Below are 13,125 nucleotides of genomic sequence, written 5' to 3' on the forward strand. Positions count from 1 at the left end.
TTTGCAGCTCTGACACAAAATGACAGATCGTCGGGCGCCATGGAAAAAACAGAGGTATGTGTCTTTTTCATTTAATACAATGTCTCCAGAACTCGAACCTCTATTACTCAAATGCCTGCTCAATTCGAACAACCTGCCCCTTCACCATCACCAGTCAGCAATGTCTTATTAATCGGTCGAAATTTCTATAATTCGAAAAAAAAATTAGTTCCCCGCTGAGTATTCGAGTTATGGAGACTGTTTTTGTTCATTTCTTCCACAAAACATTTATGTTTTGGATTATTTTCGTTTTATCTGTTCGATTACTGATCTTAAATATTAATTGTCTTCTTTCGAGAGATGTAAGAAAAACAGTCACGTCCAATTGGACAATTTCCTCCCTAGGCATTCTATATTTCAAAATAAAAATGTTGTGAATTAAAGTTACAATCTAAATTGTAGAATTACATAGGCGGTTTTAGACCACGTCGAACTTATCAGAAGAAGAGATTTGTAATTGTTAGTAATTTTATTGTCTTTTAACGAGCGTTGTACTCCTTCGCATGTTACCGACGTAGTCACTCTATTGTCTTAAATCCACCAGTGAATTAGGTTATTTATTGGCAGAATTGTAAAGTTAGTTTGTTCATTTAGTATTGTTGATAGGTTGTTCTCCTGTCATTGTTGTTGTGGTTGTTGAGGGCTTTTTAGTTGATGTTGAGGATTCTGGAATTAGTGTTGTTAGTTGTGAGACTATTGCTGATGACTCTTGGAAGGTTGCTGTTCATTCTTTTGAGCTTATTGTCAATGATGAATTTGTTGTTGGTGGCTGTGTATTTGTTATAGATTCTTGTAACTTAGTTGTTGTTGACATTTTCAATTTTGTTGATGATTGTTGTGAAGTTGCTGGTGATTGTCTGGAAATTGTTGTTCGTGGTTTCGTCTTTATTGTTGTAGGTGGAATTGGAGGTGTAGTTGATGGTTGGGAATTCGTTGATGATGTTTGTGAGTTTGTTGTCAGCGGTTGTGAATTTTTTGTTGATTGTTTCAATTGTGTTGCTGTTGGATTTTGTGAAGCTGTTATTGGTGTTTGTGAATTTGTCATTGTTGATTTTAAAGTTATCGTCAGTGGCTCAGAATTTGTTGTCGCCGGTTGTGAAACTCTTGTCGATGGTTGTGATTCTGTTGTTAAAGGTTTTGTTTTTGTCGATAAAATTTGTGGGGTATTTGTTGATGCTTGTGAATTTGTTGTCGATGGTTGTGAATTAGTTGTCGATGGTTGTGAATTTGTTGCCGATACTTTTGAATTTGTTGTCGATGGTTGTGAATTTGTTGTCGATGCTTGTGAATTTGTTGTCGATGGTTGTGAATTCGTTGTCGATGGTTGTGAATTTGTTGTCGATGGTTGTGAATTAGTTGTCGATGCTTGTGAATTTGTTGTCGATACTTTTGAATTTGTTGTCGATGTTGTTGATGTTGTGAATTTGGTGTCGATGCTTGTGAATTTGTTGTCGATGGTTGTGAATTGTAGTTGTCGATGCTTGTTGAATTTGTTTGTCGATGGTTGTGAATTTGTTGTCAATACTTTTGAATTTGTTGTCGATGGTTGTGAATTTGTTGTCGATGCTTGTGAATTTGTTGTCGATGGTTGTGAATTAGTTGTCGATGCTTGTGAATTTGTTGTCGATGGTTGTGAATTTGTTGTCAATACTTTTGAATTTGTTGTCGATGGTTGTGAATTCGTTGTCGATGGTTGTGAATTTGTTGTCGATGGTTGTGAATTAGTTGTCGATGGTTGTGAATTTGTTGTCAATACTTTTGAATTTGTTGTCGATGGTTGTGAATTTGTTGTCGATGCTTGTGAATTTGTTGTCGATGCTTGTGAATTTGTTGTCGATGGTTGTGAATTTGTTGTCAATACTTTTGAATTTGTTGTCGATGGTTGTGAGTTTGTTGTCGATGTTTGTGAATTTGTTGTCGATTGTTGTGAATTTGTTGTCGATGGTTGTGAATTCGTTGTCGATGGTTGTGAATTCGTTGTCGATTGTTGTGAATGCGTTGCTAATGGTTTTAGATTAGTTGTTGATAGCGCTGGTCTTGTCGTCGCTATCCTGCATACATCACAAGTAACAGGGCAATCTTCTCTAAACTTTCGCCACAATGCACAAAGATTCTTATACGCATGCGTACAAATGGTTAATTTATCAAGACAAGTGTTTTGTTTTTGTTGACATTTATATTTATTGTTGAGCTGCAAAATATCAGTTTTCGACATTCCATCAGCGCTACCAAGGAGCTCGTTTGGATCAGTTCGTGAAATGATGGACATGGCGTTTGGATCCTTTGAAGATATCCAGCTAAAAGAATGTTAAAAGCGACTTGGTATAAACAGTATTAAAAGTTCTTCCGTCTTGGTGAAGTAAATAAAGAGGCTTTTCAGTTAAAATATTCTGCATGATTTACCAAAATTGCAAAAAATTGTGCTGATTTGCTTCGTAAAATCATTTTCCGTCTCAGCGAAAAAACCTTGTTTTGACCAACTGTAGTAGCTTTTAAAATGATGTAGTGTGTAGTGTGTTTGTAACCCGATTATTTACTCAAATTTAAGTTAAGGCAGACGAGGTAAGAGACTTACTTATTATACATCATAATAGAATGTTTGTCAAATTCACCACCATAATAATCAGCTTCATCTATATTATATGAACGAAATTGATCGATCCTATCTGAAAGGAATGACAAAGACTGACATTAATTGAATTTTATACACGATGCGTATCCCCTATATCAAAACATCTCAGAGGGGATACGGGTAACCTAAACGCCTAAAAGAGAACGCGAAATTACATTAAAACATAAATAAACAAACAAAATTTGAAATTCATGGTACTAACCTTCTCGGATATTATCCCAATTGATGAAGATATGTTCCAATCTATCCAATCGAGCTTGTTCGTGGTAGAAACCCAATGTGTGCAGAATCTCGTGAATAATGATATCTCTCCACAAGCATTCGAAACTGAGAGATATTGGTTGTCGACCTCCTACACGTCCAATGTTGGAGTAACATCTAAAATTATCGTAAAAGCGGATCTCAATAGTGGTTTGTTAAGTTACGTACCCGGGGGTACCAGGTTTGCGAAATGATGGGGGGTGCCCCCCCCCCCCCCCCCGATATTAGAATGTTGGAAAATTTAGGGTCTAAATTTGAATGGAAAACCGAAATTTTATGAATTTTGGGACTATCGTCTATTAGTCAAGGGGTTCTTTTAGAAACATCTGTTTATGAATATATTTTAAAGATAAAAGATGATGAAAAAAGGACAGTATTTACATGAAAAGTAAAACAAAAAGTAGAACCCATTGTGACAAGGTAGCCAGGGTTGGCCTCAGTAAATTATCATACTGTATGATGGCTAAACCTTCTCTTTCTCAGGGAAATATCCTCTGCCCATATTCTAGGATCTTTCCACTGTTTACAGACATACGGCAAAAATAATATTTTTGCTGCGTACAAATACGTAGACATTACAATGGCCTTGAACAATTTGAAGCTACTTTTGTACTTACTTACCAGGAGTACACGTTTTTTTATAAGAACATCCAAAATATTTGAAGCCCCTTGGATGTTCTTAACTTTTTGAGTTTCAAGTCTAAAAATGTTCTTAACATGTTTATTTAACATTTTCTTATTTTCACCATTTTTGAGCATTTTTGCCCATTTTCCTAAGAAATCGGTTGTTTTAAAGTCTGCTAAGCCTATTGTTCTTAATTTTTTGGATATTCTTATATAGTTTTTTCTTATAAAAAAGGTGTTTATCAATAAACTTACCCACCACCGTGAATAAATTCAACAAAGTCCTTTTCATTCGTTCTCTTGACAAATCGAACACATGAAACACGTTCTATCTCTCCCATTGCATGTTCGACTATGTCTGGTGGATCTGAGGGTTAATAAGTTGTAAGCATTGAGTTTGAAACCCCGAAAAGCTAGAGAGAAATTTTTTGTAATTTCTGTTATGTAATTCTGACTGTAATTTCTCGTCGCCACCCTCCATAAAATTATATTGTAATATTTGTCAGCAAAAGAGGTGCGCATGCTTAGTTTAGTATTAAAGCTATAATTTTATAGATTATTAAAGAAGGCACGATGGATTAATTAATCAATCCCCTTTCCGAAAGGCATTTTTGACCAATAGATAAGTCTTCAGTATAAGTTCAAAGATTTATAACTGCAAGTGACACAGCTAAAAATTGTAAATATGTTAGAAAGTTAGCGACTTTATGGCTTAGATGGAGTTAGTGCTAAGTTATCACAACGAATTTGTTTTCCGCCCTTCCTTTTAGGAAAAAAAGTTTTTTTCTAGAAAGTATATAAGCAGTGTGTATAGCGGTTGATTTGCGAGAAACTAATTTACTGCATGGTTTTATCGCCCATTGCTCCCAGCAGCTTGGGTCGGGCATCTTACTCTCTTAATGGCTGCACGCCAAGCAGAACGATCGTTTGTCAGCTTGATGTTGATATTGAGGGACTTCGTGTCGTCTCAGATATTATTCGATCAGCTCAGAAAAGTTCACTTTCTAAGTATATAGTTTCTCCCCCACAAGGCACTAAGTGATATCGACAATAGGGTACTTAGAGTATGAAAAAGTTAATAGAGAGTTAAAAGGAAAACCAGCAGATATCATTTACTTTTAAAAACTAGATAGGCTGACTGCTCACAGATTTCCCTTGGAAGTGTGTCCAGTTTTGAAGTCAAATAGTTCACAATGTTGTTTTTCAATTTACCTTAGATTCTCGAACGTTTGAATTAAAAAAAATTGAATCGTGCTGTTGACGAGAAGAATTAAAAACAAGATGGCGGACTAGTCTGTTCTAAATTTGGGCACGCTTCCTATATACGGGTAGCCCGATCCAGTCAAGTAGTTAGAGTAGTTAGAAAACCTTCACTAAAAAGTATCTTACGGAAATCATCAGCAAATCTATACGGAACAACACCATTTGTCCAAGTCCGGTCGATCCTAACGTCACGACGTTTTCGGTTATGTATTTCGCCGTCATCTTTTGTGTTCAACACTTTTGCCAGATCACTGTCAAGAATGATATCAGTTTCAAAATATTCTAAAATCAAATAGTAAATTTGAAAGCCTTTGGATATTCTTAAGTGTTAAGTTTTTTGAGTTTTTAGTCTAGAAATGTTCTTAACCATTTGTGCGCGCTGTTTTTTGGACCTACCCCGGTGGGGTAGAGGTCCTATAAATTAACCGATGTCCGTCCGTTCGTTCGTCCGTTCGTCCGTACGTCTGTTACCAGCTTTTCTCAGGATTGGCTCATTAGTTTTTTTTGATTTTTGGCACAATGATGCAAAATGGCAATGCCTAAAATGTGACGGAGCCCGATTTTCGAAAAACATTTTTTTCCGGCCGAAAATGCCGGAAATATGCTGGAAATCGCCGTTTTTCTGGATTTTCATTGGATTTTTTTCTTATAATTGTTTGTTTTTTCATTCAAAAACATTATTGATAGCAATGCCCAACATCAAGCATGTTTCAATTTTTAAAAAAATTGATTTTCGAAGCCGGAACTATTCAAAAATTGCCGGAACAACCTATTTTCGCCGGAAAGACAGTATTTCTTTATTTCTATTTTCCCTACTCCCCTTCCCTCTTCCCCCATCAACAATCAATGATAAAATTTAAAATGTGCTATGCATTCTCGCAAAACGCTATATCATCTGACTGATTGTTTTCATTTTTCTCCTTATTGCCTTATTATCTAGCTTTCATCATCAGGTAGGTCCATTCAGCATGTTGCTTGTTTTTTTTAAGTTGAATTTTTTTTTTGTTGAAACTTCAAAACTTTAAATTGCCATAAAAGTACTCTTTCTAAAAGCATTCGGTTTATTCCCCTTTAAATCAAGTGATCAAGAGCTATGGCCTCAAGTCTGAGACTCGGTATATTAGCAAATTTAGAACGTGTATATGCGTCTCTCGTGGTCTAAGGCTTAACATGTTTCTATTTTTACCATTTTGTAAGTGCTTTTGTCCATTTTCCAAAGAAATCAGCTGTTTTAGAGTCCACGAAGTCTTGAAATGTTCTTAAGTTGTTCTTAATGATTTAGCCATCAAAGTCTTATATTTCCTATAAAAAAACCCGTGTAGTTTGTATATTGAAAACTGTTTACCTCTACCCGTTCATTTCGAATAATCATACCTTGATTGTATTTGCCATTAGCTTTTTCAATTTCATCGAACAGGGTGTGTGGCCTTTGATGGAACTGCTCCGAAAGTTTCACGACTGATCGACCATCACTACCTACATCAAAATATTTCCATCATATTTTATTTCGCAAAATGAAACCTCCCGGTAGGGAGGGTCACTCTCCATAGACTGAATTGAAAAGGAGTACCCTGCTAAGTTGCACAAGGTTTGATCCTATCCGGGTCAAAAATTTCTGCTGATGTTCTTTGCTTAACATTGAAGAATCAAAGAGGAGGCTAATTATCAGGGGAGTAGCGCCCTCCCCCTCCTACCTTCAGTAACACTTTATGTCTAGAACATCCAAATTTAACAGCAATTTATGAGCATTGTTATGACTAGAAATACAGCTCAAGCAAACCTTCTTTAGAAATATTTAAGACTAACCATGCCAAATTAATATCAAAACCATGAAAAATTGCATCTTTGATCTATTGCTTACAAATTTCACAAAACTTCCACTTGAGTTATTCAAGTTTCTTGAGTTATTCGATAGGTGTTTCTTAAAAAACTTTGAATAAATGTCTACTGATTCAATCTGTTATAAATTCATGAAATTTATATGTCGCTACACGTTTTTTTATTAGAACAAACTTTATATGAACATAAGGCTTCGATGATCAAAAAGTTAAGGCTTTGTGGACTTTGAATCGTCCGATTTCTTAGGAAAATTGAAAAAAGTGCTCACAAAATGTTGGAAACAAGAACAAGAAAATGTTAAGAACAATTTTAGGCTCAAAACCCAAAAAGCTAAGACCAGCCAAAGCTTGGCTTCAAACATTTTGGATGCTCTTATAAAAAAAATCATGTAATGCAGCGTCATTCTTCCTCGTCCTTGCTTTTTTTTTATTTCCCTTTAATTTAAGAACATATAGACGGACGGAACTTTTGTATGGTTATGAACTTGTAGATTGAAAAATAGCTGGAAAGATTTGATTAGTAGGCTGTCAGAGGGTTAGGATTCTTTCTATTTGGGAGGTCTTTTATTAAGAATCTTCATTTCAGTAAAGCATTTATACTGTAGTCTTGACTATCCTTGTTCTTATCGTAAATTGGGCGATCGAGGAAAAAAAAGAACTCATAATGAATTAATAACTTAGATTTTTACCCAATTAAGTTGATAACTTTAATTGACTGGGTCAAGCTTTTAATTGAGTTTTCTGGTCGATTGCTAAGAGATATTTATAATATTTATGATATGTTGGCAACATGATTTAAAATGTCAAATCGGCGTCAGTTTGATCAAGGAACTTGTTTTGATAAAAATCCTAGGTTAGTAAATCAGGAAGAAAATAATCTTCAAAAGTCTAGACGACAGGTACAAAAAAACTCTCAGAGCCTTGGATAGTTGAAGTTTAATGAAATACCAATTTTTTTTTTAATTATATGGTCCTTCGAGGCTTCAAACCAGTTTTGCTGGGGATAATTTTCTTTTGATTGAGCATGGAAGGAATTAAAGTCATTTTGGCCTAGAGACCCAATTTTTGAAGTTCCTATCATTGACAAAAAAACTCACTATTTAGGTCACTACTAGTCAATAAATAAGAAATTGCATTCCAATGCAGACAGACAGACAGACAGATGCCTTCCCATGCAAGGGGATAGGCCTCACCAAAAGGTGAGGATCACAGCACCTCCTAAAGCTAAAGTGACCACAAAAAGTATATAACTAAGATGAAAAATGAAACATACTAAAGTAGAAAAAAAAAGGGTAATCTAACTAGAAGAAAAAAAAAAAAAAAATTATATAGACAAATTTCTAATCATTGCATTCCATTCCAAACGATTTCCAGCCATAACAAACCAATTATCAACATTTATACCACATTTAGACATACATTTTCGAATTGAACGACCATACGTCATCTTAGGACATCCCCTGGGTCGTTTCGATACTACCCATGAGGAAAGCATTTTCCGAGGAAGACGATCCCAGTCCATCCTACTCACGTGACCAATCCACCTCAATTGCTGTCTATAAATATACGTTTCGATAGATTCGAGCCCAAATCTTACAATCCTAAAAATATTTAAAATCTTAAATAAATAAAATATGTTTCTTTAAATTAAAAATAATTATCCATTGTTTATATAATTCCTTATGCTCTGTGCGTACGGGAATATCAAATTATGATTTGCACCATTGCAATGTCTTCTAACATTACATCACGGACTAAACAGCTCATTGGTAGCAAGTGACATACTGACTGATTTTACGTCACTTACAACCAATCAGCTGTTGGGTCTTGATTTGATGTCGAAGACATTGCACTGATGCATATCATGAATTCGGCTGTTCCATAAAATTTCCATACAGCAGGGTGGACGAACCTTTTGAAGGCAAAGAAGGATTTTTGGAAAGGTGTGAATACTCCCTGGAAAATGTCAAAATTTGCAAAAGAACTCTTGGAAAAATTATTTTCATATCTTAAAAGTGAGGGTGGAGGAACTAAAATCAGACTTTTACCCCCTGGAAAAATGAAAAAATACTTTTTCTTCTCTGATTACCCCCTGGAAATGTTTGTCCACCCCCCCCCCTGTTTGGATATAAAATGGAAAATGGCCCATTAAGGTATTTCAATCGTGGTGAAGAAATTTGAAATTTGTTGAGGATTTTATTGTGGGAGCTGGTGAAGAAGATTTTGGTGAAGGTGTCGAAGATGTTGATGTTGATGTTGAGCTATCCTCTGTAGTTGGTGGTAGAGTTGATAATGTTGATATAATTGTTGATGATGTAGAAGGTTCTAATGTTTTTGGTGATGAAGTGCTAGTTGATTTTAATGAAGACTTTGCTTTAGTTGAGAGTGTTTTTGTTGTTGTAGTAAGCTTTGAAGTTGATGATGTTGTTGATGTCTTAGTTGTTTTTGGTGTGATGTTTTCTGTTGTACTTATCGCTGTTTCTGTAGTGGTTTTTGATTTTGGTAGAGTGCTCTTTGACGTTTTAGGGGTGGTGGTCGTTGTCTTTGTAGTTTCAGGGGTGGTCGTTGTCGTTTCAGGGGTGGTCGTCGCTGTCGTTGTTTGGATGGTCGTTGTAGTTGTTGGGCTGGTTGTTGTGGTAGTTTGCGTGTTCGTTGTCGTTGTTGGGGTAGTAGTTGTCGTTGTAGGGGTAGTCGTTGTTTTTACTGTTGCTGCTGTTGCTGCTGTTGTGGTCGTTGTAGTAGAATCGCAAATCTTACAAGTTACTGGACAGTTCTTTTTAAACTCGGGCCAACGTGAATCATCACAAAATTTTGGATAAGTTGAACATATGCTGAATTGATCAGTACATATATGTTTGTTGTGGCATTGATATTTGTTATTCAGTTTCAAAATGTCTGTCTCGGACAAACCTTGTCGCTGCCCAAGTCGTTCAGTTGGATTTCGTTTTGAAATGATGGTCATAAAGTCGTTGTCTTTTGCAAAAGCATAGCTGGGAATGGAAAATAAAAAAGGAATCTCTTACAGTCTTTTTTATAAGAATAATCCTGATAAAATTCGCTAAAAAATTAGGGATACAAACTTTTGCAAGTAGGAACTTTGTGATTTTCGCGAATCTATTGTTGGCCTTTTTCGAGAAAGTTAATGTATTTTTTCTAGGCTCAAAGTTAAAGTTTATGATGGAATTAGCCAAGAAATTAGAAGTATGATAAAAATATCATGATTTGAATTTGGTAACAGAACCTATGAATGCCACTTTTAGAGCATTTTTGACTGTAAATTGCCAAATGTCCTAAACTTTCACAAATATCAAAGGGGACAACGTGGACAGGGTGAAAGGTCTTGTAACAGACTACAATTTAATGGTCTACACATGGGCTTACTTTCCATATTGCATCAAAGATTGTGTGTCGTATTGGCTTCCATAGTAATCGGTATAGTCTGTACCATGTTTGAAGAAGTTGTTATTGTTTCGTCCTATAAGAACAAAAATGAAACTTAGATTAGACTTATTTTCTATAAAAACCAGTAATTTTTTTATTTGGCTCAGCTGTTCTTTTTTTTTGGCACTTTGAGTCTTAAATTGTTCTTATCCTGTTCTTATTTATAAGGTTTTTAGGACTTTTACCCAATTTTAACTACTTTGACTCCTAAATTGCTTGAAATTTAACAATTCATGCTCAGCATTGTTCTTAAATTGTTCTTATTTTTTGACAACTTTGAGGCTCATTGTTTTTATAAATTTTTCTTATAAAATAAAAAAGTGTAGTGACTTTTGGTGGTGTTGAATATTGAGCTGGAATTTCTGGAGAAATTTTTGCTAATTTTTATCCAACTTATGACTGACTTTTTGACATTTTTTCATGTGGACTTTGGTTGAATAAAATTTTCACAACATTTTAGATTACGCTAAAATTTCTATACGGACGTATTGAACGTAAGATAGACGTTGAAACAACCAAGATACTGTAAACCCAGCTTCATTTTGAGACAGTGCTATAATTTGAATATTACTAACGTCTTTCGGCAAACGTTATATGGACGTTAGATTAACATTATTACAATACGATAGAAATGTTGAGTTTATATATTTTCACTTTTGAGGACGAGTGAGTGACTGAAGCGATTTGGAAACCCCCGCAGTTGTGACCAACAAAAAAAATCAAGGACGGTATAAGTGCTGATTTACCGTCGTCCCAGTGAGTCAGGAGATGGACAAATTATAAGCTTACAGTCTCCGCCGCAGAAAAACACAGATACATAAACTCGCTCAAAATAAGACACGCATACCTCCTGCAACATTATCCCAATTTATGATAATATGATCTGTGCGATCTGCTCGACTTTGTTCATGATAAAACGAAAGTGCATGGAGGATTTCGTGAACGATAACACCCTGATATTCACAACCATGGTCAATAGAAATCTGTTGTTTTGGGTTGCCAGAGAGTGGACCAATTCTTCCAACACTTGACCAGCAGCTAATAAAGAGAGACAATTATCCGAAATTTAGAAAAGGCCTTAAAACAAGTTTAAGTAGGGTACCTCTTAGATTAGGATAAATTTCTGATATTTTTCTCTTAAGATAGGATGTAGGATTGACAAAATAATTTGTCTCTCGAAATTCTATATCGATTAACTAAAAATCGATTCGCTCGAAAACTGCAGGAGATTTGAGAGGCAATTTTCTTGGCAACGTTTTTCAATAGTTGAACATTCCCAAGTCTATCTTTTTTAATTTTACTGATTGTTGTACACTCATTTTTTTCATAAGCATACGGTAAATTTCGGCTGAAGCTCACTATGCTTACTAAGTAAAGCTCAATTTGAAAAATTACGCACCAACACCATCCCTGCTGGCCTTTTCAAACTACTGGAAACAAAAGATTTTCTATTCCGATTGGGATTCTAATAGAAATTTTCATCCCTACTGAGAGAGATAAAGCTCGAGATAAAGTTCCACCGGGGTTTTGAGACAGGATTGTAACGTCCCCTTTTGTAAAATATGGACCCACTTGAAGCTACCGTTTAAGGCTCCAAGACAAGGGGTGCTTTGATGCATTCTTACCCAGTGCCATGAAAGAAATTGACATAATATTTCTCAGTTGTTCTCTTCACAAACCGAACACATGAAACAGATTCAATCACCCGCATGGCTTCTTCCACTTCCAAAATATACTCTAGAGGGGAAAGTAAATTAGATTATTAACCTATTAGCTTAAAGCACTCAGATTGCTCCGCCATAGTCGTAGAGTTTTAGCTTGGTTACTTTGGAGTGATCTTATTATTTAGTATTCGAACAACAAAATAAATACTTAATCTAGCCTAGAGGAGAAGGAAAATAAGCTTAACAATTTTGCTTTGACTACTCACAGTAATCTGTAATTGTCGTAGAGTGATTTCCTAGCATCATTACTCAACTAACTAAACAATTAATTAATATTTTCTAAGCTACGGAAATTTGAAATTTAAGATTTGTTTGGTTTGTTCGTTTGGCTTAGCATGCTCGCCTAATGTAATTATACTCAGCTTTTGATATTATAGAAGAGAGAAGGTCAACATTGAATGCACCGCAGAGCAATTTTTTTCGGAATATCCTATTACTATTTTGGCCCGTCTGTAGAATATTGAATTTAGCATACAGTAGAGTCCCCATCAATCGAACTCCTATAACTCGAGAATGTCTCCTTATCTCGAGCAAGATTTCCTTGGCTCTCTTGTTACAAGATCTTATGAGAAAATCTTTACAAGTCAAACAAATTTTACAGTTGAGTCTCTATTAGTCGAACGGGAAACACAAATTTGTTTGAATTATGGAAATTTCGAGTTATAGAGTAAGGTTCATAAGGCATTTTTAACTGAAGGGATCAGAAAACTTATTCAAGTCAAAGAAACATTCGAGTTATAGAGGCTAATTATGAAGACTCGAATTATGGAGACCCCGCTGTAGTTCTCCTTGAATGTTAGAATTGTGGATCCATTGTATTTAGCTATTAATTAAGGTTGTCTTACTGAAGTTTTCATCAAAAGTATACGGCATGATTCCGTTTGTCCATTCTAAGATTCTAAAACTAATGACGTTTCTTCGTGTTCGAGTATGTTGTGTTTTCTTTTTCAAGAAAGCTTGTACTTTAGGGTCTATCATAATGTCGCTTTCCACTCTGTTGTTCTTGAATTCATCTGAAAATAAAATAAATTATTGCTGGACTTCGTTTCAAATCAGTATAAATATATCTACAAGATAATGATTTTTAGCGGTCTTTTTTTCAAACTGTTACAGCGAAGGTATAAAGCATCAGTGCTTTACATAATATGGCTAGAAATGTTTTCAATAGCTAGAAATTACAGGGTTTGCCTATAATGACTACTTTAATGTATAACCTATAAACCATAAAGATCGGGTTAACGATTTCAAGTGGATTGGAGTGGCTTGAATATTATAAGTTGAATCGAACAAGGAGCAATTTGAG

At 35.2% G+C, this 13,125-nt stretch overlaps 3 protein-coding genes across 3 annotated transcripts in view; 1 reads left to right on the forward strand and 2 right to left on the reverse strand.

The window, feature by feature from the left end:
• Positions 1 to 13,125, forward strand: part of LOC136806764 (uncharacterized) — a 26,963-nt gene continuing 13,838 nt past the window's right edge. Inside the window, exon 1 of the mRNA XM_067063347.1 lies at positions 1 to 54. Coding sequence (XP_066919448.1) covers positions 20 to 54 — 35 coding nt within the window. The 5' untranslated portion in view covers positions 1 to 19. The remainder of the gene's footprint in view (positions 55 to 13,125) is intronic.
• On the reverse strand, positions 764 to 4,443 carry LOC136806765 (mucin-21-like). The gene is made up of 5 exons (XM_067063348.1): positions 4,398 to 4,443; positions 3,812 to 3,923; positions 2,874 to 3,049; positions 2,615 to 2,705; positions 764 to 2,336 (listed from the first exon to the last, which is right to left on the reverse strand). The coding sequence occupies exons 1-5, from the start codon at positions 4,441 to 4,443 to the stop codon at positions 764 to 766; spliced, it is 1,998 nt and encodes a 665-aa protein (XP_066919449.1).
• Positions 8,816 to 13,125, reverse strand: part of LOC136806766 (zinc metalloproteinase nas-14-like) — a 5,199-nt gene continuing 889 nt past the window's right edge. The window contains exons 3-7 of the mRNA XM_067063350.1: positions 12,668 to 12,835; positions 11,724 to 11,835; positions 10,946 to 11,136; positions 10,039 to 10,132; positions 8,816 to 9,647 (exon numbers count right to left, since the gene is read on the reverse strand). Coding sequence (XP_066919451.1) covers positions 8,816 to 9,647; positions 10,039 to 10,132; positions 10,946 to 11,136; positions 11,724 to 11,835; positions 12,668 to 12,835 — 1,397 coding nt within the window. The remainder of the gene's footprint in view (positions 9,648 to 10,038; positions 10,133 to 10,945; positions 11,137 to 11,723; positions 11,836 to 12,667; positions 12,836 to 13,125) is intronic.

Source organism: Clytia hemisphaerica, unplaced genomic scaffold (assembly GCF_902728285.1).
Source record: "Clytia hemisphaerica strain Z4C2 unplaced genomic scaffold, Clytia hemisphaerica genome assembly, whole genome shotgun sequence".
NCBI classification, from domain to species: Eukaryota; Metazoa; Cnidaria; class Hydrozoa; order Leptothecata; family Clytiidae; genus Clytia; species Clytia hemisphaerica.

What these genes read in the sequence shown, in the direction of transcription:
- LOC136806765 (XM_067063348.1), bottom strand. Translation starts at nt 4,443, where the DNA reads ATGCCCGACCCAAGCTGCTGGGAGCAATGGGCGATAAAACCATGCA. An exon ending in ATGGGCGATAAAACCATGCA is followed by an intron (nt 3,924 to 4,397) that starts GTAAATTAGTTT and finishes ATTAACCCTCAG; the next exon opens with ATCCACCAGACATAGTCGAA. An exon ending in GAATTTATTCACGGTGGTGG is followed by an intron (nt 3,050 to 3,811) that starts GTAAGTTTATTG and finishes CGATAATTTTAG; the next exon opens with ATGTTACTCCAACATTGGAC.